The sequence below is a fragment of the Zophobas morio genome, unplaced genomic scaffold (assembly GCF_036711695.1).
Source record: "Zophobas morio isolate AGI-343-1 ecotype UQ-CSIRO unplaced genomic scaffold, CSIRO_AGI_Zmor_V1 ptg000006l, whole genome shotgun sequence".
NCBI classification, from domain to species: Eukaryota; Metazoa; Arthropoda; class Insecta; order Coleoptera; family Tenebrionidae; genus Zophobas; species Zophobas morio.
In genome coordinates, this window is record NW_026972111.1 from 14832726 (window position 1) to 14858350 (window position 25625).

At 36.4% G+C, this 25625-nt stretch overlaps 6 protein-coding genes across 9 annotated transcripts; 3 read left to right on the forward strand and 3 right to left on the reverse strand.

Annotated features, from left to right (window-relative positions):
- Window positions 1-1748: 1748 nt before the first annotated feature.
- LOC135123674 (small ribosomal subunit protein uS10-like) lies at window positions 1749-2388 on the forward strand. Its single transcript, XM_064048525.1, has 2 exons — window positions 1749-1860; window positions 1979-2388. Exons 1-2 carry the CDS (start codon window positions 1858-1860, stop codon window positions 2342-2344), a joined length of 369 nt encoding a protein of 122 aa, XP_063904595.1. The 5' UTR covers window positions 1749-1857; the 3' UTR covers window positions 2345-2388.
- LOC135123672 (sorting nexin-8-like) lies at window positions 2374-25557 on the reverse strand. Of its 3 annotated transcripts, none has more exons than XM_064048522.1 (8): window positions 25359-25557; window positions 24855-24972; window positions 24546-24803; window positions 24211-24484; window positions 3347-3823; window positions 3008-3224; window positions 2768-2956; window positions 2374-2708 (listed from the first exon to the last, which is right to left on the reverse strand). In XM_064048522.1, exons 2-8 carry the CDS (start codon window positions 24874-24876, stop codon window positions 2625-2627), a joined length of 1521 nt encoding a protein of 506 aa, XP_063904592.1. In that variant the 5' UTR covers window positions 24877-24972; window positions 25359-25557; the 3' UTR covers window positions 2374-2624. The 3 variants fall into 3 exon arrangements, with proteins under 3 accessions (XP_063904592.1, XP_063904593.1, XP_063904591.1); XM_064048523.1 differs by lacking the exon at window positions 25359-25557 and adding an exon at window positions 25253-25352; XM_064048521.1 differs by lacking the exon at window positions 25359-25557 and having other exon boundaries at window positions 24855-25246.
- On the reverse strand, window positions 5305-6971 carry LOC135123675 (uncharacterized). 2 transcript variants are annotated; one of them, XM_064048527.1, is made up of 3 exons: window positions 5682-6971; window positions 5485-5621; window positions 5305-5426 (listed from the first exon to the last, which is right to left on the reverse strand). In XM_064048527.1, exons 1-3 carry the CDS (start codon window positions 5689-5691, stop codon window positions 5322-5324), a joined length of 252 nt encoding a protein of 83 aa, XP_063904597.1. In that variant the 5' UTR covers window positions 5692-6971; the 3' UTR covers window positions 5305-5321. The 2 variants fall into 2 exon arrangements, with proteins under 2 accessions (XP_063904597.1, XP_063904596.1); XM_064048526.1 differs by having other exon boundaries at window positions 5305-5621; window positions 5682-6952.
- Window positions 7015-12015, forward strand: LOC135123189 (uncharacterized). Its single transcript, XM_064047682.1, has 5 exons — window positions 7015-7527; window positions 7595-7731; window positions 7788-10550; window positions 10595-11388; window positions 11592-12015. The coding sequence occupies exons 2-5, from the start codon at window positions 7675-7677 to the stop codon at window positions 12013-12015; spliced, it is 4038 nt and encodes a 1345-aa protein (XP_063903752.1). The 5' UTR covers window positions 7015-7527; window positions 7595-7674.
- Window positions 12186-16642, reverse strand: LOC135123190 (uncharacterized). The gene is made up of 3 exons (XM_064047683.1): window positions 16130-16642; window positions 15926-16062; window positions 12186-15869 (listed from the first exon to the last, which is right to left on the reverse strand). Exons 2-3 carry the CDS (start codon window positions 15980-15982, stop codon window positions 12186-12188), a joined length of 3741 nt encoding a protein of 1246 aa, XP_063903753.1. The 5' UTR covers window positions 15983-16062; window positions 16130-16642.
- Window positions 16674-18433, forward strand: LOC135123671 (uncharacterized). Its single transcript, XM_064048520.1, has 2 exons — window positions 16674-17975; window positions 18036-18433. The coding sequence occupies exons 1-2, from the start codon at window positions 17966-17968 to the stop codon at window positions 18341-18343; spliced, it is 318 nt and encodes a 105-aa protein (XP_063904590.1). The 5' UTR covers window positions 16674-17965; the 3' UTR covers window positions 18344-18433.
- Window positions 25558-25625: the final 68 nt, after the last annotated feature.

Below are 25625 nucleotides of genomic sequence, written 5' to 3' on the forward strand. Positions count from 1 at the left end.
CAGGACGCACCAAATAATCACTTTCAGTGAAAGGGTCACTACACAATTTACTGGCTTTTGTTGGTGTAATTTTTTTTCTTTTCATTACTCTAACCCACTGTTCCAAGAGCTTTTCATTTTTCAGGGGAAATCCAAAGACAAAATCACATAATAAAAAGACAAACCGATTTAGCAATCCACCGCAAATTACCCAAAAAACTGGACGTTTCCTCCTGGTTTAAACCGATTTGTACACCCAAATGCGGAACACGATGCCGGCATATTTCGCTTTTAATAAACCAACACTTTTTGGAACTATACTTTAATTCATATATACATATATATAGCATATATTTAGCACTATTTTCCTAATATATTACCAAGCGATCATACATTGACAGCAATGTTTTGCCTTTCTGACAAATGGCGGCCACTCGACCTTGAAGCTTCACTTCTCTCTGCAGCGCAGGGTTAGGTAGTCGGGTATCTAGGTAACTTAATTTAACATCTATGATCATGATATTCTGTGGCAATGACAACTCAAGCTGAAATTCCCTAGACTTCCCTAGCGAAGCTCACAAGAGTCACCAGCGCTGAAAAGGCCCTAAGCCTCAGCAGCGCCCCTCTTGCCATGTAATATCTTAAGAATCAATTGTACTCCACTGCTTGAATAAATGTATTTGACTTGACTTGACTTGACTCACAAGAGTCACAAGGTCGTTGATGCCACCTAACGTCACAAATGAATGCGCAGAACATTTTTAAATTGGTACATCGGATGCCTATACCATGTCTCCTTCTACCATGGGTAATACCATGCAATACATAATGGAAAATTTCATTTTTGAAAAATTCATCTAAAAATTCTGAAAAAATTCAGGGTATAGATCCCGGGGTGCTGATTCCAAAAAGACAGCGTGTTTATGGTCACGGAGTAATATTTTTTTAGAATGTATCTATTATTATCCATTGTTGCTTAAGAATTCTTTAATTTTATTTAATAAAATTTAGGTTTATTTCTTGAAGTTTGTTTTCAGTTGTGTATGAAGTTGTTATTCATTTTCCTTTCAGATTTTTGGGAAAATCGCTGATCCGAACAAACCGTTAATCCGAACACACCTTTTTCCCAATTAATTAAGATTATCGAGTTTCTACTGTACACTATACGTGTAATGAAAAAAACCAAATGTCACCCATGTTATGTGAAAAAGAATATACTAGCTAAAATTTTATAAATTTTTTTGTTTAAAACGAATTTCTGGGAGATAGGTACAATCGCACAAAAATTGTCCCCCCCCTAAACAAAATCCTGTATCCGCGCCTGACTTCAAAACGGCTCAATAATCCACATTGCGATTTGAAGTATTAGGTTCCTTGAACCTTTCTAATTCTATAAACAAATTTTTATATCGGATCTTCGATCAGTTTAGTTTGGAGTGAGGAATATGTAACAAGGTGTCATTTTTGAGGTAAGGCCATGGTAAGGCCTTTAGATCAAGTTTAATATCGTAATATCTGTTCTGGAGGCCGTAAAATCAGTGTAAAACTAGAAATAAAACGACCATTCCAAGATGGACTCTGACAAAATAACAGGATAAAGAAGTTAAAAATCACATTTCAGTTGTTTCATATAAATTGTATCACAATTTTATTGTCGTGTCCAATTTCTTTTGTTTGATACTCTGTCTATATTTAAAAATCCCGCGAAGCAGTGAGATTACGCAGCGCTACCAACATTCTCCACCCGTAATAATTTCAAAATAAAACTCTCCAACTCTTTTCGTGTCACGTTTTTCGTGAATGCATACGGCGACCGCATAATTAAGCGTGATTTACGTTTGTTTCGCTAATAAGTACCCTTAATTTCAAGGTTATACAATGGTACGTATCACTAAATACCCCAATACAAAAATATTGTGTAAATAAACTAAAATTATCACGGTTTATTCCCCCCACAAAATTTTGTTGGTTATGTTTCTCATGCTGTTAATTTTTGTAGACACTCCTTGCAAAAGACGGCAACCCTGAGAAACCAGGACAGGATTCGCCCCCAATTCACCACATCAGAATAACTTTGACCTCTAGAAACGTGCGTTCTTTGGAAAAGGTTTGCTCTGATCTGATCGATGCCGCCAAAAAGCAGAAGTTGCGTGTGAAAGGGCCTGTACGAATGCCTACTAAAATTCTACGCATCACCACCCGCAAAACACCCTGTGGTGAAGGATCTAAAACATGGGACAGGTTCCAGATGAGGATCCACAAACGTGTCATCGACCTGCACTCGCCCTCTGAGATCGTCAAGCAAATCACTTCGATCAATATCGAGCCTGGGGTAGAGGTTGAAGTCACCATCGCTGATGCGTAAATGTAAATAAGTTTTTTCTACAATACATCTTTAAAGAGTAAAAATAGTTTTATTTATACAGGGTAAAAGTATATAAAATATTTACATTTATTTTTATCACAATTTTAATGTTTATGCACTTTTAGTAAAGTAAAAATGGAATGTTCATTTAGGAAAGTCTTTCAGACATTATTGCTAATTAATTGACATATTAAAACAGTATATTTGGTCCCTTTAACCTATAAGACTTAAATAATAAAGGCAATTCTTTTGATTAGAGCGTATGATCATGTTAGTTCAGTCATGCTTTACCGTTGACGACACCATACTCAATAGGAAGATATTCTTGGATGACTGGTTGGACCTGTTTCCATATATCCGCCAACTAGAAAAAATGCGTTATTTCACTATGTATTTTTGACTTACAATCACCCAATTACTTACTTCTGAATGGGACCTAATTCTCAATGAAACTAAACTATTTAAAATGGAAGACAATGTTTCAAGATAAGCGTAAACCAACTGGGTTTCCATGTGGACACAATAAAGGCTGAAGTCAGACCTTAACTCCATATTCGAGATAACGCTTTCCTGGGTTAGCATTTTGGCTTCTAGCTGCTCTACACTTTCAGTCTAAAATGTTACGTTGAATATATTTACGTATTTTTTGAACAAATTTCTCACATCTGTGCCTCTGATGACTCCTTGGATTTTGCGTTTCTTTAAAGACAGCATTTTTGCGAGGGCTTGTTGATGATCATGAGCCAGACCCTTTTCTAAACGTTCACATAAGTCCTTGTGGGAAATGAGAACATCTAGCAATAGAGCCAGACGTTCACAGACTGTGATTTGTTCCACATTGGCATTTTGTTGCGATTTATTTGAAAGTGAATATAGTTCCCTGGAACAGAAAATAAACATAAAAACCAAGAAAAAATGTTATAATTGCTCGGTTGCTATGTAACGACTTGTATAACATTTTTACATTGGAAGTTTTTAGTTCACTCTGAATTTAACTCTCACCTAGACAAAGCAGTGAATCCCTTCTGCATACTAGTCCACTGACTCCCAAAGATTTGCCCAATGCTCGACGCGCTTAAAATCTTCAGCTGCGCAGCAAAATCTTCTGAGTCCTTGGCGTACGAATTCTGTCTTTCAATATCGGCTTCTGCCAACAATTTTAATTTTCCTATGACCTGTACTAGAGACCTGATTTGTTCGCGGCTCGAAGCTATCTCGCCATGATCCGCTGGTAGTAAATTTTTAGCAGTAGCAGCTAAATCCGACGTCATGAATTCGTCGGGAGCTCTTCGAAAAATGTCGCGGATTCGATGTTGGATGTCCGGTCCATGATCTGTCAAGAAGAAGGCGACGAGAGCGTCGTGACATATTGTGGGGTGACGACAGACAAGAGTGAGCCATCTGTGAAGACCACGGCGTCGGGACTCCAGGAAGTGAGCATCCGAAACCATTTTCTTCGGAGGCAAACGTGGCACGACTCTAGAAAATCAAAATTCAAGAATAAATCTCCCATTTAGATAGTAATTAACGTACTGATTTTGTTTTCAAAAGGTGACGCCTGTTGAATAATAATATCGTTCAAAGGTCTTGTTGAATTAACACTTATTATGGTTCGTTCATTAAAAATTATTTGCAGACACACAAGTGAAATAACGTGATCTAATTTTCGCTTATAATCTCCCAAGTGTAATGATTGTCTCCAGATTTAAAAATAATAAAAATGATAGAGATTTTGATTGGTTTCCAACTACATGGAAGTAAGGGAACAAAAATGTCCAGGAAAATACTATGGTAAACGTACTGAAATTTTGTTCTCTTACTGGCCAGAAGTAATATAATCTACAATTTTTTAGGTGTGGAGTTTCTTGTGAATAACCCTACCAGGCCATTTTTTGATTTATGAAAGTAAGTATAAGCTTAAGGCAGGCTCCTCTGCAGTGGATGTACGTATTCTATGTTTCCACATAAATTTTCATGTGGGATTACGGCTTTATTTTTCAATATGAAAAAGCGAAATTAACACATTAGTAGATAGTGCCTAGGATTAGTGGGGTAATAAATCATGTTGACAGGTGACGTTATCTTGACAGCTGTCAATCAAGATAACGATCTTAATGGATTTTTGACGTGTGCTGTCAATCAAGATAATGATCTTAATGGATTTTGATTACTCATAATTTAATTTTTATTCGCGAACGTAATTAAATTAATTATATCATTATTAAATTTAATTAGATCACTATGAATTTGATATCGGAATTAAATAATTTAAATTTAAATATATATTTTTAATTGTGTATTGCGGGTTGCATGCATATGTACATAAAGACGATAATGTTTTAAGATTACGCAATTGAATCAATGATTAAAATACTAATTACACCATCATTAATTCATTCTGAATATAATACGATTTGATGTGGGTTAATATCTGAAGCGTTTTGATAATTCTTTGATCGATTGCATTATTAACTAAAAATTAGATCGTAATGACCATTAGCCCGTGCCAATAGCTCAATAATGATGACGCACTCTATGCAAGCGACTCATCATCTACAAGCAGAGACTTGTTTCTGCATGTATTTTCTTGTTATACCCATTCTCCGAAGTCATTAATCACTAGCCCCACGGCAACATCTCATTATGATGTTTGTCCATTAGCTTTTTGTTATTAAAGACATACCGACGACGCACTTTTTGCAGACGAGTCATCATCTACAAGCACAGACTTGTTTCTGCATGTATTTTCTTGTTGTACTCCCTCTCCGAAGTCGTTAACCACTTTAATTTTTAATCGCGAACGTAATTGAATTAATTATACCATTATTAAAATTTAATTAGATCAGTGTTAACTTGATATAGAATTTAAATAATTTAAATTTAAATAGATATTTTTATTACCGAACAGCCGGTTTACATATTAATAATAATAATGATTATATTTATATACATACATATAGTTACACACATCACAATTCTACACCACTGTCGCCGTCGTCTTCTTCATCCGATAGTGGATAATATCGCTCTCTGACGAAGTGGGTGTAGTTGAATCTACCGCCCGTGAATCCAAGCTGTCTACCTTGGCAAACGAATCTCCGACTTGTTACAATTTGTACATTGCACCTAGCGCAATATACCTTCGCCAACGTATGGATGTGGCCTATCCACATTGGTCCTTTATGGTTTTTTGCACAAAACCGACATATAAATCTTTTGCGAAGATCATTTCTAGACGGGGCCTTCCGCCTGATGGAAAATAATATAATGCACAGATCTAGAAAAAAAGAAAAAAACTTATAAGAAATGAGAATAAATTACATTCTTAAAAACTTACTGTTGGCCATATCGTTCTCAGGAATAACACACGGTACTACGAAGCTGAATGAATAAGAGCGTCTGTATTTTCTAAAGTTTAAAGTAAAACTAATTTTTCAGAGGGATGACAAAGGGAGGGATAGGGTAACGACAGGTAGGTACGAGTCTTACAATTTTGCCGAAAGTTAAATTTTCTTTGTGAGTAACATTGGGCGCCACTATGCTAATACCTTCTCGCAGGTAATCACACAGAGAATGTTAAGTCCTCTAAGGTCTTGCAGAGACAATTACTTATGCACTTAAAGAAGTAGATGATGTAAAGTTAAGATAAGTTTTCTGTCTATACTAACAAAGAAGGCGCCAATATTGCATTACCCCTTTTAAATGCCTGAGACGTCGGTGAGTACCTTTTTCCAGATGATTTAACTAAGCCGACAATGTACATTGTTCCGTACATTTAAATATTTTTGAAGAAATGACTTTACATAGAAATGTTTCACTACCCAGCCACTTAGTCAGATCCCCAAATGATGGCACAGTGACTGTAAGTCCTGTCGCGACTTGCAAAGACGGGTATATTTGTTGTCATACAATGATAAGACAACCTTTCAGTCTAGAGTAATAGAAAAATAGGCGCCGGAGTGCATTACCGCAAATAGTTTTAAGTATCTGCGATGGACAAGTCGACGTTTATGGCATCTTTCATTTTTTCGTCAATTTAAGATGACACAGTCACTGTAAGTCCTGTCGCGACTTGCAAAGACGGAAATATTTGATGTCAAGCAATGATAAGAAAACCTTTAAGTCTAGAGTAATAGAAAATAGGCGCCGGAGTGCATTACCGCAAATCTGCGAAGGGCAAGTCGACGGTTTTTGGCATCTTCGTTTTTCAGACGATTTAACTAATTCGACAGTTATTTCGGATACAGATTTCCGTGTATTGAGTCATGGGTAAACGGCGTATGTACCATTTAGCTCTCGATAAATGCCAATAGGGTTTATCTGATTCCTACCACTTTTTTTACCCCACCCTCATTGGTTTTTTCTATATATTACCTTGTTTGCCTATTGTAGAATTATATTTTTTTAGTTTTGACAAAATTGTGTCTGCCGCTACGGTTTGTGATAGTGAACGTTAATTTGTGATAGTTGTGATTGTGTCAACGCAAAATGAATACAGGATTTGAAGAATTTTTGCAAACCCTGCAGATTGTTCAAATATTTACGATGTTCGCGAGTGGTTTTTTTGAAAATTTGAAAATTCTGCGAACTGTGCGGGATCATATAAATAATCGAATTATATATAAGGATGCGATTTTGGACAACAACGATCGAAAGTCATATGGTCTTTTGTTAGGAAGAATAAGACAATTGGGTAAGTTGATAATAGCTGATATCCTAAATTAATTAATTAATTGATTTAAGAAAAAATTCTAAATAATATTATTATTTTTTAACAGAAATTTTCGAAGCCGAGAAGGACGGGTGCATCAATAATGTCGAGATTCAACAGAAGAATAACTTGGAAAACCAATTTCGCTCATTTATAGAGCATGAATCTCGCATTGCTACTGCCCATCAATCTTCACCTGATGCTAGTTGGTCCAGCGATAAGGCTGTCGTGAATGCGACTTTTTCGAACAATAGCACCAGTAATAATAATTCATACAAAACGCAATCAACTGATGTCGATGAAGAAGAAGCTAGCGTAGTAAATGTATCGACATCGACATGGTCAAAAGGTATGTTGAAAATGAACATTTATTCATAACAGCTAATAATACGGAACGTTTTAGGGGCTACAGAAGGTGACGAAAGTGAAACATCAGATGTTCAAAGAGGTGCAGGGGAAAGAAGCGATACAGGTAATAGAATATAATAACATTAATAAATAAGTGATCATTAATAATAATAACTATTATTATTTCGCAGTAAACGGAGATCACAAATATTTCAATGAAAAAGGCGAGTGTGAGGCGTTCATACGTAAATTTGGGCTAACGGCAAGACGGATGGAATTTTCGTTTAAAGATGTGAACGATGACGAGATACCACAAAATTGGTTGAAGGTATTTTATACAAAAAAAAATAAATAAATAAATATTAAAATTTACGTTTGTTTCAGAATGCGTTTCAAGAGTTACTTGATTATATTACCCGTGGATTTCAACCCACCAGCATGATTGGAGTGGTCATCGAAAATGAAGAATTTCCAGACAAACCTGCCGGAATTTCTTTTCGAAGACTATCACAGCTGAGCGCGGACGTGGTGATGGACATCATTAGCGCTATCATTCAAAGCAACGCTAGCTTTTTCGCTAACGATAAGATGACTATCCGCATAGATGTGATTGATATGCCACTAGGTAGAGGATTTTCCGCACTGGATGGTAAGTGCGTGAATTTTAAAGAATTTTGTATCGCAAAAAACAGCATTTTTGTTGTGGATGTGAACAATTTTTGCCTAGCGGCGTCTCTAATTGTTGCTATTGAGTATACGGCTAACGGTTGCAATAGAAAGGTGCTACAGAAATTTAAAACAAAAAAGGGTAAAATAGATTTGCTAAATCTAGCTCAGGCACTTTGTCAAAGAGTAAATGTTGATATAACACATGGGGGCGGACACGCTGAAATTCAGCGGTTTCAAAATTACTTTAAAGAAGATTATATAATAGTTGTTTATAATAAACGCGACGGAACGTCGGTATATTTTAAAGGGGATTATAATATCAACAAGCCGAGGATTAACCTTTTATTGGAAGATCAACATTATAATGTAATTTTAAGTTTGACTGGTGCATTCGCAACGCGATTTTTCTGCGAATATTGTCTGACGAAGTATTCCCAGCAAGAACGCCATAAAAATTGTCCGTTTAAATGCCCGTGTTGCCTAACGTCGCCTCCATGTAACGACGACCCAAATGTAATAAGTTGTAATATGTGTAACAGGGTTTTTAAAGGGGAGATTTGTTTAAATAAACATAAAAAAGCCAAGACTTGCGATCGTATAAAGCGTTGTAGTACTTGTCACGCCGAGATTACACCAAAAAACAAAAAAAAGAGTACTCACAAGTGTGGAAAAAAATTTTGTAACACATGCAAAGAGGATAAGGATATTAGGCACGATTGCTACATGCACCCTTGCAAAGTTACGCGTAACAACAATGAAGCACATTTTGGTAGAAATAATAATTTTCTTTTCATCTTTTTTGATTTTGAAACGAGACAAGAGAAAAAAATTGGTGAAAAATTGTTTCTGCATGAACCAAATCTATGTGTAACGCAGCAAATATGTAAAAAGTGCTTGTCGAACGATGATATGAGCGAAAATTGTGGTGTATGTGGTCAACGCCAATACATTTTTAATAATGAGCCTGTATCACAGCTCATGGAACACATTGCCAAAATGTCAAAGATTTTCGCTGTGACAGCCATTGCACACAACATGAAAAATTTCGACGGAGCTTTTATACTACAACACATTTTTTCGAATATATCACGCTGGCAGCCAAAAGTTATAAAGCAAGGTATGAAAATATTATCGATAACATGCGGTGGTTCGATACGGTTCATAGACAGTTTGAATTTTATTCAGCTACCACTGGCGTCATTTCCTAAAACTTTTAAATTAGAAGGTGGTAAAGGATATTTTCCTCATTATTTCAACACGTTAGAGAATCAAAATTACACCGGAGACATACCATCAGTCGAGTATTACGGTTGTGATGTCATGAAAAAGAACGAACGCAGAGATTTCATGGACTGGCATCGTCGGCAAGTTGCCGATAATTATGTATTCACCATGAAAAATGAGATAATAAAATATTGTGTATCCGATGTTGATATTTTGAGGAGAGGGTGTTTGAAATTTCGCGAATGTTTTACGGAGAGCTGTAATGTAGACCCTTTGTTAGAGTGTATAACTATTGCGTCATCATGTAATCTCGTATTTAGGAGAAACTTTTTAAAACCCAACACAATAGGTATTATACCTACAGGGGGTTATAGAGGTAGGGATCGGCATAGTAAGATAGCGATAGCTTGGTTACTATGGCAAGAGTATACATTGCAATGCCGAATTAAGCACGCTGGAAATGGTCCAGAGGTTCGTTTGCGAGAAAATATCGTGGTCGACGGATTTTGCAGCGAAACAAACACCGTTTTTGAATTTTCCGGATGCTTCTGGCATGGGTGCCCTAGATGCTTTCCCGATTTTGATTCTGAATTGGCCGACAGAAATGAGCTGATGGTTACGCGGTATGAACGAACTATATTTAAAAACGAACGCATCAAAAATAACGGCTATAATTTGAATGTAATATGGGAGTGTGATTTTCGTAAACAAATAACGGAAAACCGGGAACTAAAGCAGTTTGTAGATAATCATTTATTTTCAAAAAACACACCCCTCAATCCGCGCGACAGTTTTTACGGTGGTCGTACGAACGCGTCACAGTTATATTACAAATGTCAACCAGGCGAGAGAATACTGTATTTCGATGTTTGCTCGTTGTACCCGTACGTAAACAAGTACGGTCGGTACCCTGTCGGTCATCCTACAGCCATTCATGTCGGCCATCCAGAATGCGTAAAAGTCGATCTAAACAAAGTCCATGGTTTTATTAAATGTATTGTTTTACCACCTGTTTCGTTGTATCACCCTGTTCTGCCGTACAAATGTAATGGTAAATTAACTTTTCCTCTTTGCAAAACGTGTGTTGAAACCCTGTATGAACAAGATTGCCCGCACAACGACGGACAGCGTCAGTTTACGGGTACTTTCGTTGCAGACGAGTTGCGTAAGGCTTTGGAGTTAAAGTACAGAATTATCGAAATTTTTGAAATATGGGAATACGACACCGTAAAATACGACCAGAAACTAAAACAGGTGGGTTGTTTTCGGAGTACGTAAACACGTTTTTAAAAATAAAGCAAGAGTGTAGCGGGTGGCCTACATGGTGTAATACAGAACACGAGAAAGACAACTACATTCGCGAGTATTACGATCGTGAGGGGGTTAAATTAGAAAAAAACAAAATATGCAAGAATCCAGGGTTACGTTTCTTGGCCAAATTAATGCTCAATTCATTTTGGGGCAAATTCGGGCAGAGACAAAATCTGCAGCAGACTGCTATCATTGATCAGCCTTACAAGCTGTTCGAAATGTTTGCATCACCCGGTCGTTGCGTCAATAACTTAACCGTTATCAACCCTGAAGTACTCCTAGTAAATTGGGAGCGCGTGGAGGAGGATATATTGGCTTCTAGCACCACTAATGTAGCTATCGCTAGTTATACTACTGCTTCGGCACGATTAGTTCTTTATCATTTTTTGGAAAAGTTGGGACGACGAGTATTATATTACGACACTGACAGTGTTTTCTTCACTGCCAAACCAGACGAATGGGTACCTGATACCGGCGACTTTTTAGGCCAGCTAACCGACGAATTAGCTGATTATGGTCCAGGTAGTTACATTACGGAATTTGTGAGCGGCGGACCTAAAAATTACGCCTATGAATTCTTGAATGCTAACAAAGGGATAATTGAGCCAGTGTGTAAGGTGAAGGGTATAACTCTACACTACTCCAATAATCAAAAAGTTAATTTTAACGTATTAAAATCGATGATTCTGGATAAAGAGGCTCCAAACGTGGTCGAAGTAATCGATAAACAAATTTTTAAAGATAAATTTTTTAATATATTAACGAAAGACGCAACAAAAAAGTATAGAGTAAACTATACTAAACGTCGTAGGTTAAGCAATTCGTACGATACGCTCCCGTACGGGTACAAAGGAGCGCTTTAGTATTTTAGCAATAATAATATGTACATCCCTGGAATAATGTTTTTTTAATTATATGTGTATACATTTTTCTTTTTTTTTTTTGTACCGTTAAATGTAAGTTTGGATGTTTATTTGTACGTAGTTATTTGCGAAATGATGTATTTACTAAAAATTGTGAAATAAATATTGTTTTTCATTCATACACTTTTTTTTTCGCCGCCGTCCGCGCCCCCCGCCGTCCGCGCCCCGACCGCGCCCGCGCCCGCCGTCCGCGCCCCGCCCGCGCCCGCGCCCGCGCCCGCGCCCCGCCGTCCGCGCCCCGCCCGCGCCTGCGCCCCGCCGTCCGCGCCCCGCCCGCGCCCGCGCCCCGCCGCCACACGGGCTGCGTGAGGCGCGGCGAGGAGGGCGGGCGGCGGGCGGCGGGGCGCAGGCGCGGGCGGGGCGCGGACGGCGGGGCGCGGGCGCGGGCGCGGGCGCGGGCGGGGCGCGGACGGCGGGCGCGGGCGCGGTCGGGGCGCGGACGGCGGGGGGCGCGGACGGCGGCGAAAAAAAAAGTGTATGAATGAAAAACAATATTTATTTCACAATTTTTAGTAAATACATCATTTCGCAAATAACTACGTACAAATAAACATCCAAACTTACATTTAACGGTACAAAAAAAAAAGAAAAATGTATACACATATAATTAAAAAAACATTATTCCAGGGATGTACATATTATTATTGCTAAAATACTAAAGCGCTCCTTTGTACCCGTACGGGAGCGTATCGTACGAATTGCTTAACCTACGACGTTTAGTATAGTTTACTCTATACTTTTTTGTTGCGTCTTTCGTTAATATATTAAAAAATTTATCTTTAAAAATTTGTTTATCGATTACTTCGACCACGTTTGGAGCCTCTTTATCCAGAATCATCGATTTTAATACGTTAAAATTAACTTTTTGATTATTGGAGTAGTGTAGAGTTATACCCTTCACCTTACACACTGGCTCAATTATCCCTTTGTTAGCATTCAAGAATTCATAGGCGTAATTTTTAGGTCCGCCGCTCACAAATTCCGTAATGTAACTACCTGGACCATAATCAGCTAATTCGTCGGTTAGCTGGCCTAAAAAGTCGCCGGTATCAGGTACCCATTCGTCTGGTTTGGCAGTGAAGAAAACACTGTCAGTGTCGTAATATAATACTCGTCGTCCCAACTTTTCCAAAAAATGATAAAGAACTAATCGTGCCGAAGCAGTAGTATAACTAGCGATAGCTACATTAGTGGTGCTAGAAGCCAATATATCCTCCTCCACGCGCTCCCAATTTACTAGGAGTACTTCAGGGTTGATAACGGTTAAGTTATTGACGCAACGACCGGGTGATGCAAACATTTCGAACAGCTTGTAAGGCTGATCAATGATAGCAGTCTGCTGCAGATTTTGTCTCTGCCCGAATTTGCCCCAAAATGAATTGAGCATTAATTTGGCCAAGAAACGTAACCCTGGATTCTTGCATATTTTGTTTTTTTCTAATTTAACCCCCTCACGATCGTAATACTCGCGAATGTAGTTGTCTTTCTCGTGTTCTGTATTACACCATGTAGGCCACCCGCTACACTCTTGCTTTATTTTTAAAAACGTGTTTACGTACTCCGAAAACAACCCACCTGTTTTAGTTTCTGGGTCGTATTTTACGGTGTCGTATTCCCATATTTCAAAAATTTCGATAATTCTGTACTTTAACTCCAAAGCCTTACGCAACTCGTCTGCAACGAAAGTACCCGTAAACTGACGCTGTCCGTCGTTGTGCGGGCAATCTTGTTCATACAGGGTTTCAACACACGTTTTGCAAAGAGGAAAAGTTAATTTACCATTACATTTGTACGGCAGAACAGGGTGATACAACGAAACAGGTGGTAAAACAATACATTTAATAAAACCATGGACTTTGTTTAGATCGACTTTTACGCATTCTGGATGGCCGACATGAATGGCTGTAGGATGACCGACAGGGTACCGACCGTACTTGTTTACGTACGGGTACAACGAGCAAACATCGAAATACAGTATTCTCTCGCCTGGTTGACATTTGTAATATAACTGTGACGCGTTCGTACGACCACCGTAAAAACTGTCGCGCGGATTGAGGGGTGTGTTTTTTGAAAATAAATGATTATCTACAAACTGCTTTAGTTCCCGGTTTTCCGTTATTTGTTTACGAAAATCACACTCCCATATTACATTCAAATTATAGCCGTTATTTTTGATGCGTTCGTTTTTAAATATAGTTCGTTCATACCGCGTAACCATCAGCTCATTTCTGTCGGCCAATTCAGAATCAAAATCGGGAAAGCATCTAGGGCACCCATGCCAGAAGCATCCGGAAAATTCAAAAACGGTGTTTGTTTCGCTGCAAAATCCGTCGACCACGATATTTTCTCGCAAACGAACCTCTGGACCATTTCCAGCGTGCTTAATTCGGCATTGCAATGTATACTCTTGCCATAGTAACCAAGCTATCGCTATCTTACTATGCCGATCCCTACCTCTATAACCCCCTGTAGGTATAATACCTATTGTGTTGGGTTTTAAAAAGTTTCTCCTAAATACGAGATTACATGATGACGCAATAGTTATACACTCTAACAAAGGGTCTACATTACAGCTCTCCGTAAAACATTCGCGAAATTTCAAACACCCTCTCCTCAAAATATCAACATCGGATACACAATATTTTATTATCTCATTTTTCATGGTGAATACATAATTATCGGCAACTTGCCGACGATGCCAGTCCATGAAATCTCTGCGTTCGTTCTTTTTCATGACATCACAACCGTAATACTCGACTGATGGTATGTCTCCGGTGTAATTTTGATTCTCTAACGTGTTGAAATAATGAGGAAAATATCCTTTACCACCTTCTAATTTAAAAGTTTTAGGAAATGACGCCAGTGGTAGCTGAATAAAATTCAAACTGTCTATGAACCGTATCGAACCACCGCATGTTATCGATAATATTTTCATACCTTGCTTTATAACTTTTGGCTGCCAGCGTGATATATTCGAAAAAATGTGTTGTAGTATAAAAGCTCCGTCGAAATTTTTCATGTTGTGTGCAATGGCTGTCACAGCGAAAATCTTTGACATTTTGGCAATGTGTTCCATGAGCTGTGATACAGGCTCATTATTAAAAATGTATTGGCGTTGACCACATACACCACAATTTTCGCTCATATCATCGTTCGACAAGCACTTTTTACATATTTGCTGCGTTACACATAGATTTGGTTCATGCAGAAACAATTTTTCACCAATTTTTTTCTCTTGTCTCGTTTCAAAATCAAAAAAGATGAAAAGAAAATTATTATTTCTACCAAAATGTGCTTCATTGTTGTTACGCGTAACTTTGCAAGGGTGCATGTAGCAATCGTGCCTAATATCCTTATCCTCTTTGCATGTGTTACAAAATTTTTTTCCACACTTGTGAGTACTCTTTTTTTTGTTTTTTGGTGTAATCTCGGCGTGACAAGTACTACAACGCTTTATACGATCGCAAGTCTTGGCTTTTTTATGTTTATTTAAACAAATCTCCCCTTTAAAAACCCTGTTACACATATTACAACTTATTACATTTGGGTCGTCGTTACATGGAGGCGACGTTAGGCAACACGGGCATTTAAACGGACAATTTTTATGGCGTTCTTGCTGGGAATACTTCGTCAGACAATATTCGCAGAAAAATCGCGTTGCGAATGCACCAGTCAAACTTAAAATTACATTATAATGTTGATCTTCCAATAAAAGGTTAATCCTCGGCTTGTTGATATTATAATCCCCTTTAAAATATACCGACGTTCCGTCGCGTTTATTATAAACAACTATTATATAATCTTCTTTAAAGTAATTTTGAAACCGCTGAATTTCAGCGTGTCCGCCCCCATGTGTTATATCAACATTTACTCTTTGACAAAGTGCCTGAGCTAGATTTAGCAAATCTATTTTACCCTTTTTTGTTTTAAATTTCTGTAGCACCTTTCTATTGCAACCGTTAGCCGTATACTCAATAGCAACAATTAGAGACGCCGCTAGGCAAAAATTGTTCACATCCACAACAAAAATGCTGTTTTTTGCGATACAAAATTCTTTAAAATTCACGCACTTACCATCCAGTGCGGAAAATCCTCTACCTAGTGGCATATCAATCACATCTATGCGGATAGTCATCTTATCGTTAGCGAAAAAGCTAGCGTTGCTTTGAATGATAGCGCTAATGATGTCCATCACCACGTCCGCGCTCAGCTGTGATAGTCTTCGAAAAGAAATTCCGGCAGGTTTGTCTGGAAATTCTTCATTTTCGATGACCACTCCAATCATGCTGGTGGGTTGAAATCCACGGGTAATATAATCAAGTAACTCTTGAAACGCATTCTGAAACAAACGTAAATTTTAATATTTATTTATTTATTTTTTTTTGTATAAAATACCTTCAACCAATTTTGTGGTATCTCGTCATCGTTCACATCTTTAAACGAAAATTCCATCCGTCTTGCCGTTAGCCCAAATTTACGTATGAACGCCTCACACTCGCCTTTTTCATTGAAATATTTGTGATCTCCGTTTACTGCGAAATAATAATAGTTATTATTATTAATGATCACTTATTTATTAATGTTATTATATTCTATTACCTGTATCGCTTCTTTCCCCTGCACCTCTTTGAACATCTGATGTTTCACTTTCGTCACCTTCTGTAGCCCCTAAAACGTTCCGTATTATTAGCTGTTATGAATAAATGTTCATTTTCAACATACCTTTTGACCATGTCGATGTCGATACATTTACTACGCTAGCTTCTTCTTCATCGACATCAGTTGATTGCGTTTTGTATGAATTATTATTACTGGTGCTATTGTTCGAAAAAGTCGCATTCACGACAGCCTTATCGCTGGACCAACTAGCATCAGGTGAAGATTGATGGGCAGTAGCAATGCGAGATTCATGCTCTATAAATGAGCGAAATTGGTTTTCCAAGTTATTCTTCTGTTGAATCTCGACATTATTGATGCACCCGTCCTTCTCGGCTTCGAAAATTTCTGTTAAAAAATAATAATATTATTTAGAATTTTTTCTTAAATCAATTAATTAATTAATTTAGGATATCAGCTATTATCAACTTACCCAATTGTCTTATTCTTCCTAACAAAAGACCATATGACTTTCGATCGTTGTTGTCCAAAATCGCATCCTTATATATAATTCGATTATTTATATGATCCCGCACAGTTCGCAGAATTTTCAAATTTTCAAAAAAACCACTCGCGAACATCGTAAATATTTGAACAATCTGCAGGGTTTGCAAAAATTCTTCAAATCCTGTATTCATTTTGCGTTGACACAATCACAACTATCACAAATTAACGTTCACTATCACAAACCGTAGCGGCAGACACAATTTTGTCAAAACTAAAAAAATATAATTCTACAATAGGCAAACAAGGTAATATATAGAAAAAACCAATGAGGGTGGGGTAAAAAAAGTGGTAGGAATCAGATAAACCCTATTGGCATTTATCGAGAGCTAAATGGTACATACGCCGTTTACCCATGACTCAATACACGGAAATCTGTATCCGAAATAACTGTCGAATTAGTTAAATCGTCTGAAAAACGAAGATGCCAAAAACCGTCGACTTGCCCTTCGCAGATTTGCGGTAATGCACTCCGGCGCCTATTTTCTATTACTCTAGACTTAAAGGTTTTCTTATCATTGCTTGACATCAAATATTTCCGTCTTTGCAAGTCGCGACAGGACTTACAGTGACTGTGTCATCTTAAATTGACGAAAAAATGAAAGATGCCATAAACGTCGACTTGTCCATCGCAGATACTTAAAACTATTTGCGGTAATGCACTCCGGCGCCTATTTTTCTATTACTCTAGACTGAAAGGTTGTCTTATCATTGTATGACAACAAATATACCCGTCTTTGCAAGTCGCGACAGGACTTACAGTCACTGTGCCATCATTTGGGGATCTGACTAAGTGGCTGGGTAGTGAAACATTTCTATGTAAAGTCATTTCTTCAAAAATATTTAAATGTACGGAACAATGTACATTGTCGGCTTAGTTAAATCATCTGGAAAAAGGTACTCACCGACGTCTCAGGCATTTAAAAGGGGTAATGCAATATTGGCGCCTTCTTTGTTAGTATAGACAGAAAACTTATCTTAACTTTACATCATCTACTTCTTTAAGTGCATAAGTAATTGTCTCTGCAAGACCTTAGAGGACTTAACATTCTCTGTGTGATTACCTGCGAGAAGGTATTAGCATAGTGGCGCCCAATGTTACTCACAAAGAAAATTTAACTTTCGGCAAAATTGTAAGACTCGTACCTACCTGTCGTTACCCTATCCCTCCCTTTGTCATCCCTCTGAAAAATTAGTTTTACTTTAAACTTTAGAAAATACAGACGCTCTTATTCATTCAGCTTCGTAGTACCGTGTGTTATTCCTGAGAACGATATGGCCAACAGTAAGTTTTTAAGAATGTAATTTATTCTCATTTCTTATAAGTTTTTTTCTTTTTTTCTAGATCTGTGCATTATATTATTTTCCATCAGGCGGAAGGCCCCGTCTAGAAATGATCTTCGCAAAAGATTTATATGTCGGTTTTGTGCAAAAAACCATAAAGGACCAATGTGGATAGGCCACATCCATACGTTGGCGAAGGTATATTGCGCTAGGTGCAATGTACAAATTGTAACAAGTCGGAGATTCGTTTGCCAAGGTAGACAGCTTGGATTCACGGGCGGTAGATTCAACTACACCCACTTCGTCAGAGAGCGATATTATCCACTATCGGATGAAGAAGACGACGGCGACAGTGGTGTAGAATTGTGATGTGTGTAACTATATGTATGTATATAAATATAATTATTATTATTATTAATATGTAAACCGGCTGTTCGGTAATAAAAATATCTATTTAAATTTAAATTATTTAAATTCTATATCAAGTTAACACTGATCTAATTAAATTTTAATAATGGTATAATTAATTCAATTACGTTCGCGATTAAAAATTAAAGTGGTTAACGACTTCGGAGAGGGAGTACAACAAGAAAATACATGCAGAAACAAGTCTGTGCTTGTAGATGATGACTCGTCTGCAAAAAGTGCGTCGTCGGTATGTCTTTAATAACAAAAAGCTAATGGACAAACATCATAATGAGATGTTGCCGTGGGGCTAGTGATTAATGACTTCGGAGAATGGGTATAACAAGAAAATACATGCAGAAACAAGTCTCTGCTTGTAGATGATGAGTCGCTTGCATAGAGTGCGTCATCATTATTGAGCTATTGGCACGGGCTAATGGTCATTACGATCTAATTTTTAGTTAATAATGCAATCGATCAAAGAATTATCAAAACGCTTCAGATATTAACCCACATCAAATCGTATTATATTCAGAATGAATTAATGATGGTGTAATTAGTATTTTAATCATTGATTCAATTGCGTAATCTTAAAACATTATCGTCTTTATGTACATATGCATGCAACCCGCAATACACAATTAAAAATATATATTTAAATTTAAATTATTTAATTCCGATATCAAATTCATAGTGATCTAATTAAATTTAATAATGATATAATTAATTTAATTACGTTCGCGAATAAAAATTAAATTATGAGTAATCAAAATCCATTAAGATCATTATCTTGATTGACAGCACACGTCAAAAATCCATTAAGATCGTTATCTTGATTGACAGCTGTCAAGATAACGTCACCTGTCAACATGATTTATTACCCCACTAATCCTAGGCACTATCTACTCACATTTAACGCAATTTGTAAAGCTAAGCAGAAGTTAAATTATTTTTTTGCCAACAACATGATTTTGATTTTTCGGGTTTTCAGTAAAAGTAGTAATATTTCAGAATTCAGCTTTCGCACACTTGGTTATATGAGTAAAATCTACACAGGTGTTAAATTAATTTCATATTTTTGTCAATGAAGAACCGGTAGTTAACATTTTTTAATTACAAAAGTAGGCAACCAACATTGCAAAACATTTTACTGACGGCAGTAGTGCAATATGATTCATGAGGGTGCAGATACCCGGAGGCAGTGGACGAATTTTGGGTTCTCCCAAGGATACTTAATAGTAGGTATAGTTTTGGAAATTTCACATTCTACCCTATAAAATTTTAAGACAATGTTAAGAAATATTTATGGCTCAGACCAGTTCACCCGAATTTGTCGGAAAACATTTAGCAGGTAGTTGTATTCATAAAATAATGCCCATTTTCGTTCGTGAGTAACGATGGGCCCTGTGCAGACCTGGATTATTATGCTTTCTACCATCTGGAGATTAACGGCACGCGACAACTTTAAGTTGTAAATATCTTTTGCTATTGTACTACTGCCCGTCTCGTTATTGTTAATAAAATTTGTAGGGTACAATGAAATTTCCAAAACTACACCTATTTGTGTTTAATAATTAGCATTATGAAAGAAAATTATTAAACAGTAAATAATGCCCAAGTTTAAGATTAAATAATATTTGTAAAACAGTGACGGCAAAAAGTTTTCGCGATCGATACTAATCATTAATCAACGTGGCGACTATGATAAGATGATGCACTCTATAAACATCAGATCTAAATTTCAAAATGACTCAGTTGTCAGGTTTTCAGTTGGCGGTTTCCTTGTAGAGCCCACAATAAGCATGGCGGTTTTTGTATTTTTGTTTGTAAGTGCATTGAATTCAAGCCTCTTATTTAATCACCTTTTTCTAAAGAAATTGATGCAGAATTTTGTGTGGGTTACCGGAAGTCTCGATTGCGGCGTCCAGAAAACTCTCGAAGAGGAAGTCGCGATGGATTCGGGAAATACCTCGATTGCGAAACATCGAGAGGGGAATATGGGTTTAAATGGAGGCCACCTTCGGGAACGAGATTATTCAGTCAACAAGTCGAGTGAGGGAAGACAGAGTCCAGACAAGTTGCGCCGAAATTATTTTGTACATAATCGCTGTGTAAGTGTAAATTCGAGTTATTAAAAAATAAATTGTTAAGTTTAACCCACGCCGATTTTATTCACCGATCAACGTAACAATATCTTTTAAATAGCTTAAATGTATATTGGAGCACTTAATCAGATATCACACACAATCATTCTCGTTGGTGATTTCAACATAAGTTGATGAGAATGAGTTGATTACCTCTTATAGTTATATAGTTTATCTACTATTGCCAACTACACCAGAATTAGCCCAACATCTCAAACTGTATTAATATCATAATTACGGAGCTCCTGTTGCTTATTTAACATGATGTGATGACTTACATAAGTTTGAACAAACATCAGCATTTTCGTTTTTAATCCGGAACATGTCGAAACCCAATTCTGATAAGTTCTTAATGTCTATAAAAATTTTCATTTGATATTATTAACAGAAACGATGTTAGTTTTGATTATTTAGTAAATTACTTATTGAACGCTTTTACGAGAGTGATTAATATTGTTACGAAATAAACCCATGCGCCGCCCCGGTACGACGCTTATGGGTTTTCTAGTATGTGCGGCGATGATGAGTGATTTATCGTCGGTGACGGCGGCCGGACAGCATTCGCTAAAGAAAAGCCTGGAAACGGAAGTCGCGATGGGTGCACCTTTCGAGAAGGACCGCGTGGCTGTTTAAACGGAAACCACCGTCGGGAGGAGGCAGTGAAGTCCAGACAATGGGAGAAGTTGAGTCTAGTCAAATACATTCCAGTCGGAATTATTGTGTACATAATAAGTTAGTTGTGTAGTTTTGTATTACTGCGAAATAAATTGTTGGGTTTTACCCACGTCGATTTTAATTTCTGTACAAAAAAGTATCATCTTCGACTAGATCCCCAATTAAATAGTTTGACAATAAACTAAAGCTTATTAGAGAAGAAATATCTATGAACTGAAAAATTGATTAACGGGGGTGTGAATATAAACTAGTACTTTTTAAAATTCTTGTAATTAACGTATGCTTCATTTTAAATTATGAAATCACAAATGGAACTGTTTAAAATGTCAGTTATTTATAAATCCGAGGTAATTACGTGATTGTTGACGGGGGAAAAATGTTATTAAAATAATTTATATAAATTAATACGAAGTACATTTGCAGTTCAGAGTTTTCTATTACGTTTTGCACTTTTAAATCGTTTTGAATATATGTATTGTAGTTTGAGGTGATTCCTTGTTTACTTTGTGTTCATTCAAAATTAACAGAAAACAAGAAATCGCGGAGAAATACCACAGAAGAAAAAAATTTGGATGTTTTCCATTTGATGACAAAAATATCTCATTTTTATTTAATCATAAACATTTTTCAAATGAGTTACATTTTTTAACCACAAATTGTCAAATTAAAACCTATTACATGAAAATAACAACAAGCATTATTTTATTACAATAACTGAAATGATTATAACCAATGACCCGAATTAAATGGTTTTATTTTAATTTAGAAAATTACAAAAATCTTTTTTAGTAGTGTAACAGTTATAAGTACAAATTCTTTTGTTCGACATGAAAATGTCATTGATAAAAAATTATTGAACCCGGAAGCGGATTAATACCATTAACACCCACAATAGAATTCTGGTATATTTCTGTCTTCGCACTTCTTAGCATTTTAGGGGTGGAAACGTATAACTGCCTACCTGTGTAGGACGAAGACAGAAACAGAAATATTCCGTTCCTACTATATTGTATGTACAAACTACAGTATGCAAAATTATGGTCGGTACCCAGCAGTGAGAGATATTAGGTTTCTGCGCCTCTTCTTTGAGGGTTTCCATAATCCCATACACACTTAGGTACATAAAATAAAGTGGACGAGGACTAAAATTTCCTGTGTTGGAAAACTATTTTTTAGGCAGCGTTATCTCATGAGGATTTATGTTAATAGAATATACAACTTTCCCAACTTTGCTATATAAGGAGGGAGGCACACAAAGCAATTACTTTTAAGGCTCTATTTGTGAAGGTCTGTTTGGCTCGAGCACATCGCAGATAAACACAAAACCTCAAGTGGATATAATCTAGTTAAGACTGTTTAAAAATAATTAGGCAAATTAAGTTGTTTATTTGCAAATAGTATCATCACTCTACTAACACTAAACTAAACTAAACTGTGGTTACGAATTGTGAATTTTAGTACCTAAATTACTTTACCGATTCGAGAAATTTACAAATGCAAACTTCAGCGGAGTCGCAGATAACATATTTTTTAATTAAGTAAAGTGCTTGTGGTGTTATTTTGGACGCGCGTATTTTGTTATATTCTGAAAACCTTTATATTTTTCTTCGTTTTGATTATGAAACGCCATAGTAAAATAGAATGATACAAAATTTGTCTCGGTTAATGTCGCTTATATTTTTTGTTTGTAAATGCAAATAGAAACTTCTATGAATTTGAACTTCATCTTAAAATTTATTAATTATTATTATTATTATTATTATTAACTTGGGTCTAAAGTTCGTACTTTTTTACTAAGGAGGAAAAAACGTTTCAATTTTTGCAGCTACGTTCAAATGTTATTAGCAACTAGTTAAGGTACGTTGCGTTATAATAGTTCAACTAGTTCACATGACCTTTGTCGGAACAAAAAAAATATGTTATTACGTGAACATTATATAAATTATTCTAATGCGTAACGTTTGCGTACACAACACGTCTTTTTTTTAGTTTCGACATTTTATTCATGATTGGCGATTATTATTCGTCCAGTGAAATTGTATTCTTTACGTTACGCAGAAAACAGCTAGTGTGTCATCAACAGCTGACAACAATAAGTTAGGCTTATTTCAAACCTAAGTAACCTGTTTGAGTTACAAAGTTTGATTTTGTAAATTTTATTTATTGTACGATAATCCTTATATGTTATGATAAAACAAATGTTTTTTTCTGAATAAAGTTTGTGGTGACGTTATTAATTTTTTAATGGGAATAAATATATCAATTTTGATATGTATACCGTAACATTAATAACAATAATAATGTGTAGCCACAACTTGGGAAAAATTAGGTACAATGATTCTTTTATCAACAAAATATATTCACATTGTTTTGTAGACATCTATATAAAAAAATTAAAAATATGGAAACCACAAGTAAAGGAGCATGCCAGTATATAGATTTCAAATTTCCACTTACTTGCTTATTTTTGCTTTTCAATGAACGGCCTCAGTTACAAGACCAAATAAACAACTGCATGTCTGATGTTACAGGTACATGAAGAAGAAACACCTTGTATAATTTAGAACGCTTGTAAAGTTAACAAAAAAAAAAAAAAAAAACCTACGTTGACCTGAATTTATTTATGAGTGTATATAAGTAGAGTACTCATGTTCCCACCATAAAATAGAGGTAATTCCCCCCCCGAAAATTTTTACTAAACAATTTGCTATCAGCCAAGATAAGAATAGAATCGGACGTGATGTCAAGTTCAAGTTTTTGTGTTGTCGTTTTTTGCCACTTATTTTTAATACCTATATAGTAACGCACACGTGACTTCAAAAAAATAAATACTGATAAAGACAACATTTTTGTATTATATGATAACACTAATTGAAGCAGACAAATTTAGAAACAAACAATAAATAAACTTATAATCAACTGTTCTAAAAAACATGATAATTTACACTTTTTGTTTATGCATAAATGTAAAAGTAAAAGTCAGACACTACATACCCATAATATACTACATACCTGTATGGAAAGCGGTTCAGGAGTAACTCTTGGAGGGCCAGGAAATCATTATATCTCCTGGTAACTTTGGAATTAAATCGACGTGAGGAGACCAAATATTCAGAATACTTTAGGAACAGTCCTTTCTTTTCAGGTACTAATTCAACACTAATTGTGTCTAACTGAGTAATTTCTGTGTAAGTAAGCCCCAAAACCGCTGGGTTTGCCTTTAAATTAAGTTGTAAAACTAAATTTTTCACAGGAGTTAAATCACTGATACTGGGCGTTGGGTATTCTAAAAACAAAAAAAAAAATTACCCATCTATAGTAACTATTGTTATACTCGACACTCTTACCTTTGCCTGCTGCGCTATCAAAAAGTTTCTGAGATAAGGACTTCCCCTGTTGGGCCCATCCTATTAAAGCTAGAGTCTTGTACAAGTTTGTTCGTGTAATAAGTCCCTGCGAAGGTCCAGCCAAGTCCCAGATTATCTTCAACTGTGCTGTTCCAAGATTGCATTGTGAAAGTAAGCACTGGTAGACGTCTCGATGTATGGGCTCACCATTGTGAGAGCACACATCGAACACTTCCCTGTAAAGCGGTGGTATTGTTCCTAGAGATAAATCACTGAAATAACAAAATTTAGGCAAAAACGGCAACCTACCTGCGCTAAAATCTGTAGTCATTTTTCCGATAATGTACTAAGTGCAATTGCAACATCCAAATCAGATTGGGTATCAATCTCCAAACTATCTCTGCTGGGGATTTCCACAATTTTACACCTAAAATTACCTTTGATACGTACGAGTTTATGACTGCGCTTCATTTGTGGGTGGACACAGTACCGGATAAAAATAATTTATTAATTGTCCCAGAGGGAATGTCATTTAAGACTCGTGGCTATGTGTCAACACCACAATAAACATAACCTCGATTAGATGATGTGTTGGCATTTGATGACATCCGTGTCACTTTTGACAGGTTACGCAACATCAAACAAACACACAGCGGGAAAAGTGTTAGAAATTGTTAAAGTATTAACTTAATAAGAAAGCAGCTTACACAACACTGGAGTTCAGTTAAATGAACCTAACAAACTCGCGATTTGAAAAATCGCAAGCACTTTCACTTCGACGGGAAAAGGTCAGCTTGCATTGTATGTACCTACGTTTTTCACATTTGCCTCAGCTGTAACGGAAGTACACATAAAACAGAATAAACCTCTTAAAAATAACTGTTTTTTACACTGACGATTTAATTAAAAAACAGCATAAACAGGTAGGCAGGACTTTAAATTACCCAGTCATCTAGAATCATCCGGTTTGTGTAAGTAAATAAATAGCGGTCACCCCACTTATGAATTATTGATAAATTAACATCAAGTACTATTTAAATAAATTATTATCAAGTTCTATTTACGTTATCATGTTTTCAA

What these genes read in the sequence shown, in the direction of transcription:
- LOC135123189 (XM_064047682.1), top strand. Translation starts at nt 7,675, where the DNA reads ATGGAATTTTCGTTTAAAGATGTGAACGATGACGAGATACCACAAAAT. An exon ending in TACCACAAAATTGGTTGAAG is followed by an intron (nt 7,732 to 7,787) that starts GTATTTTATACA and finishes CGTTTGTTTCAG; the next exon opens with AATGCGTTTCAAGAGTTACT. An exon ending in ACGAAAGACGCAACAAAAAA is followed by an intron (nt 11,389 to 11,591) that starts GTATAGAGTAAA and finishes ATTTGTACGTAG; the next exon opens with TTATTTGCGAAATGATGTAT.
- LOC135123672 (XM_064048522.1), bottom strand. Translation starts at nt 24,876, where the DNA reads ATGACTACAGATTTTAGCGCAG. An exon ending in GACTACAGATTTTAGCGCAG is followed by an intron (nt 24,804 to 24,854) that starts GTAGGTTGCCGT and finishes ATTTATCTCTAG; the next exon opens with GAACAATACCACCGCTTTAC. An exon ending in CTGAACCGCTTTCCATACAG is followed by an intron (nt 3,824 to 24,210) that starts GTATGTAGTATA and finishes TTGATTTTCTAG; the next exon opens with AGTCGTGCCACGTTTGCCTC.
- LOC135123190 (XM_064047683.1), bottom strand. Translation starts at nt 15,982, where the DNA reads ATGGAATTTTCGTTTAAAGATGTGAACGATGACGAGATACCACAAAAT. An exon ending in TACCACAAAATTGGTTGAAG is followed by an intron (nt 15,870 to 15,925) that starts GTATTTTATACA and finishes CGTTTGTTTCAG; the next exon opens with AATGCGTTTCAAGAGTTACT.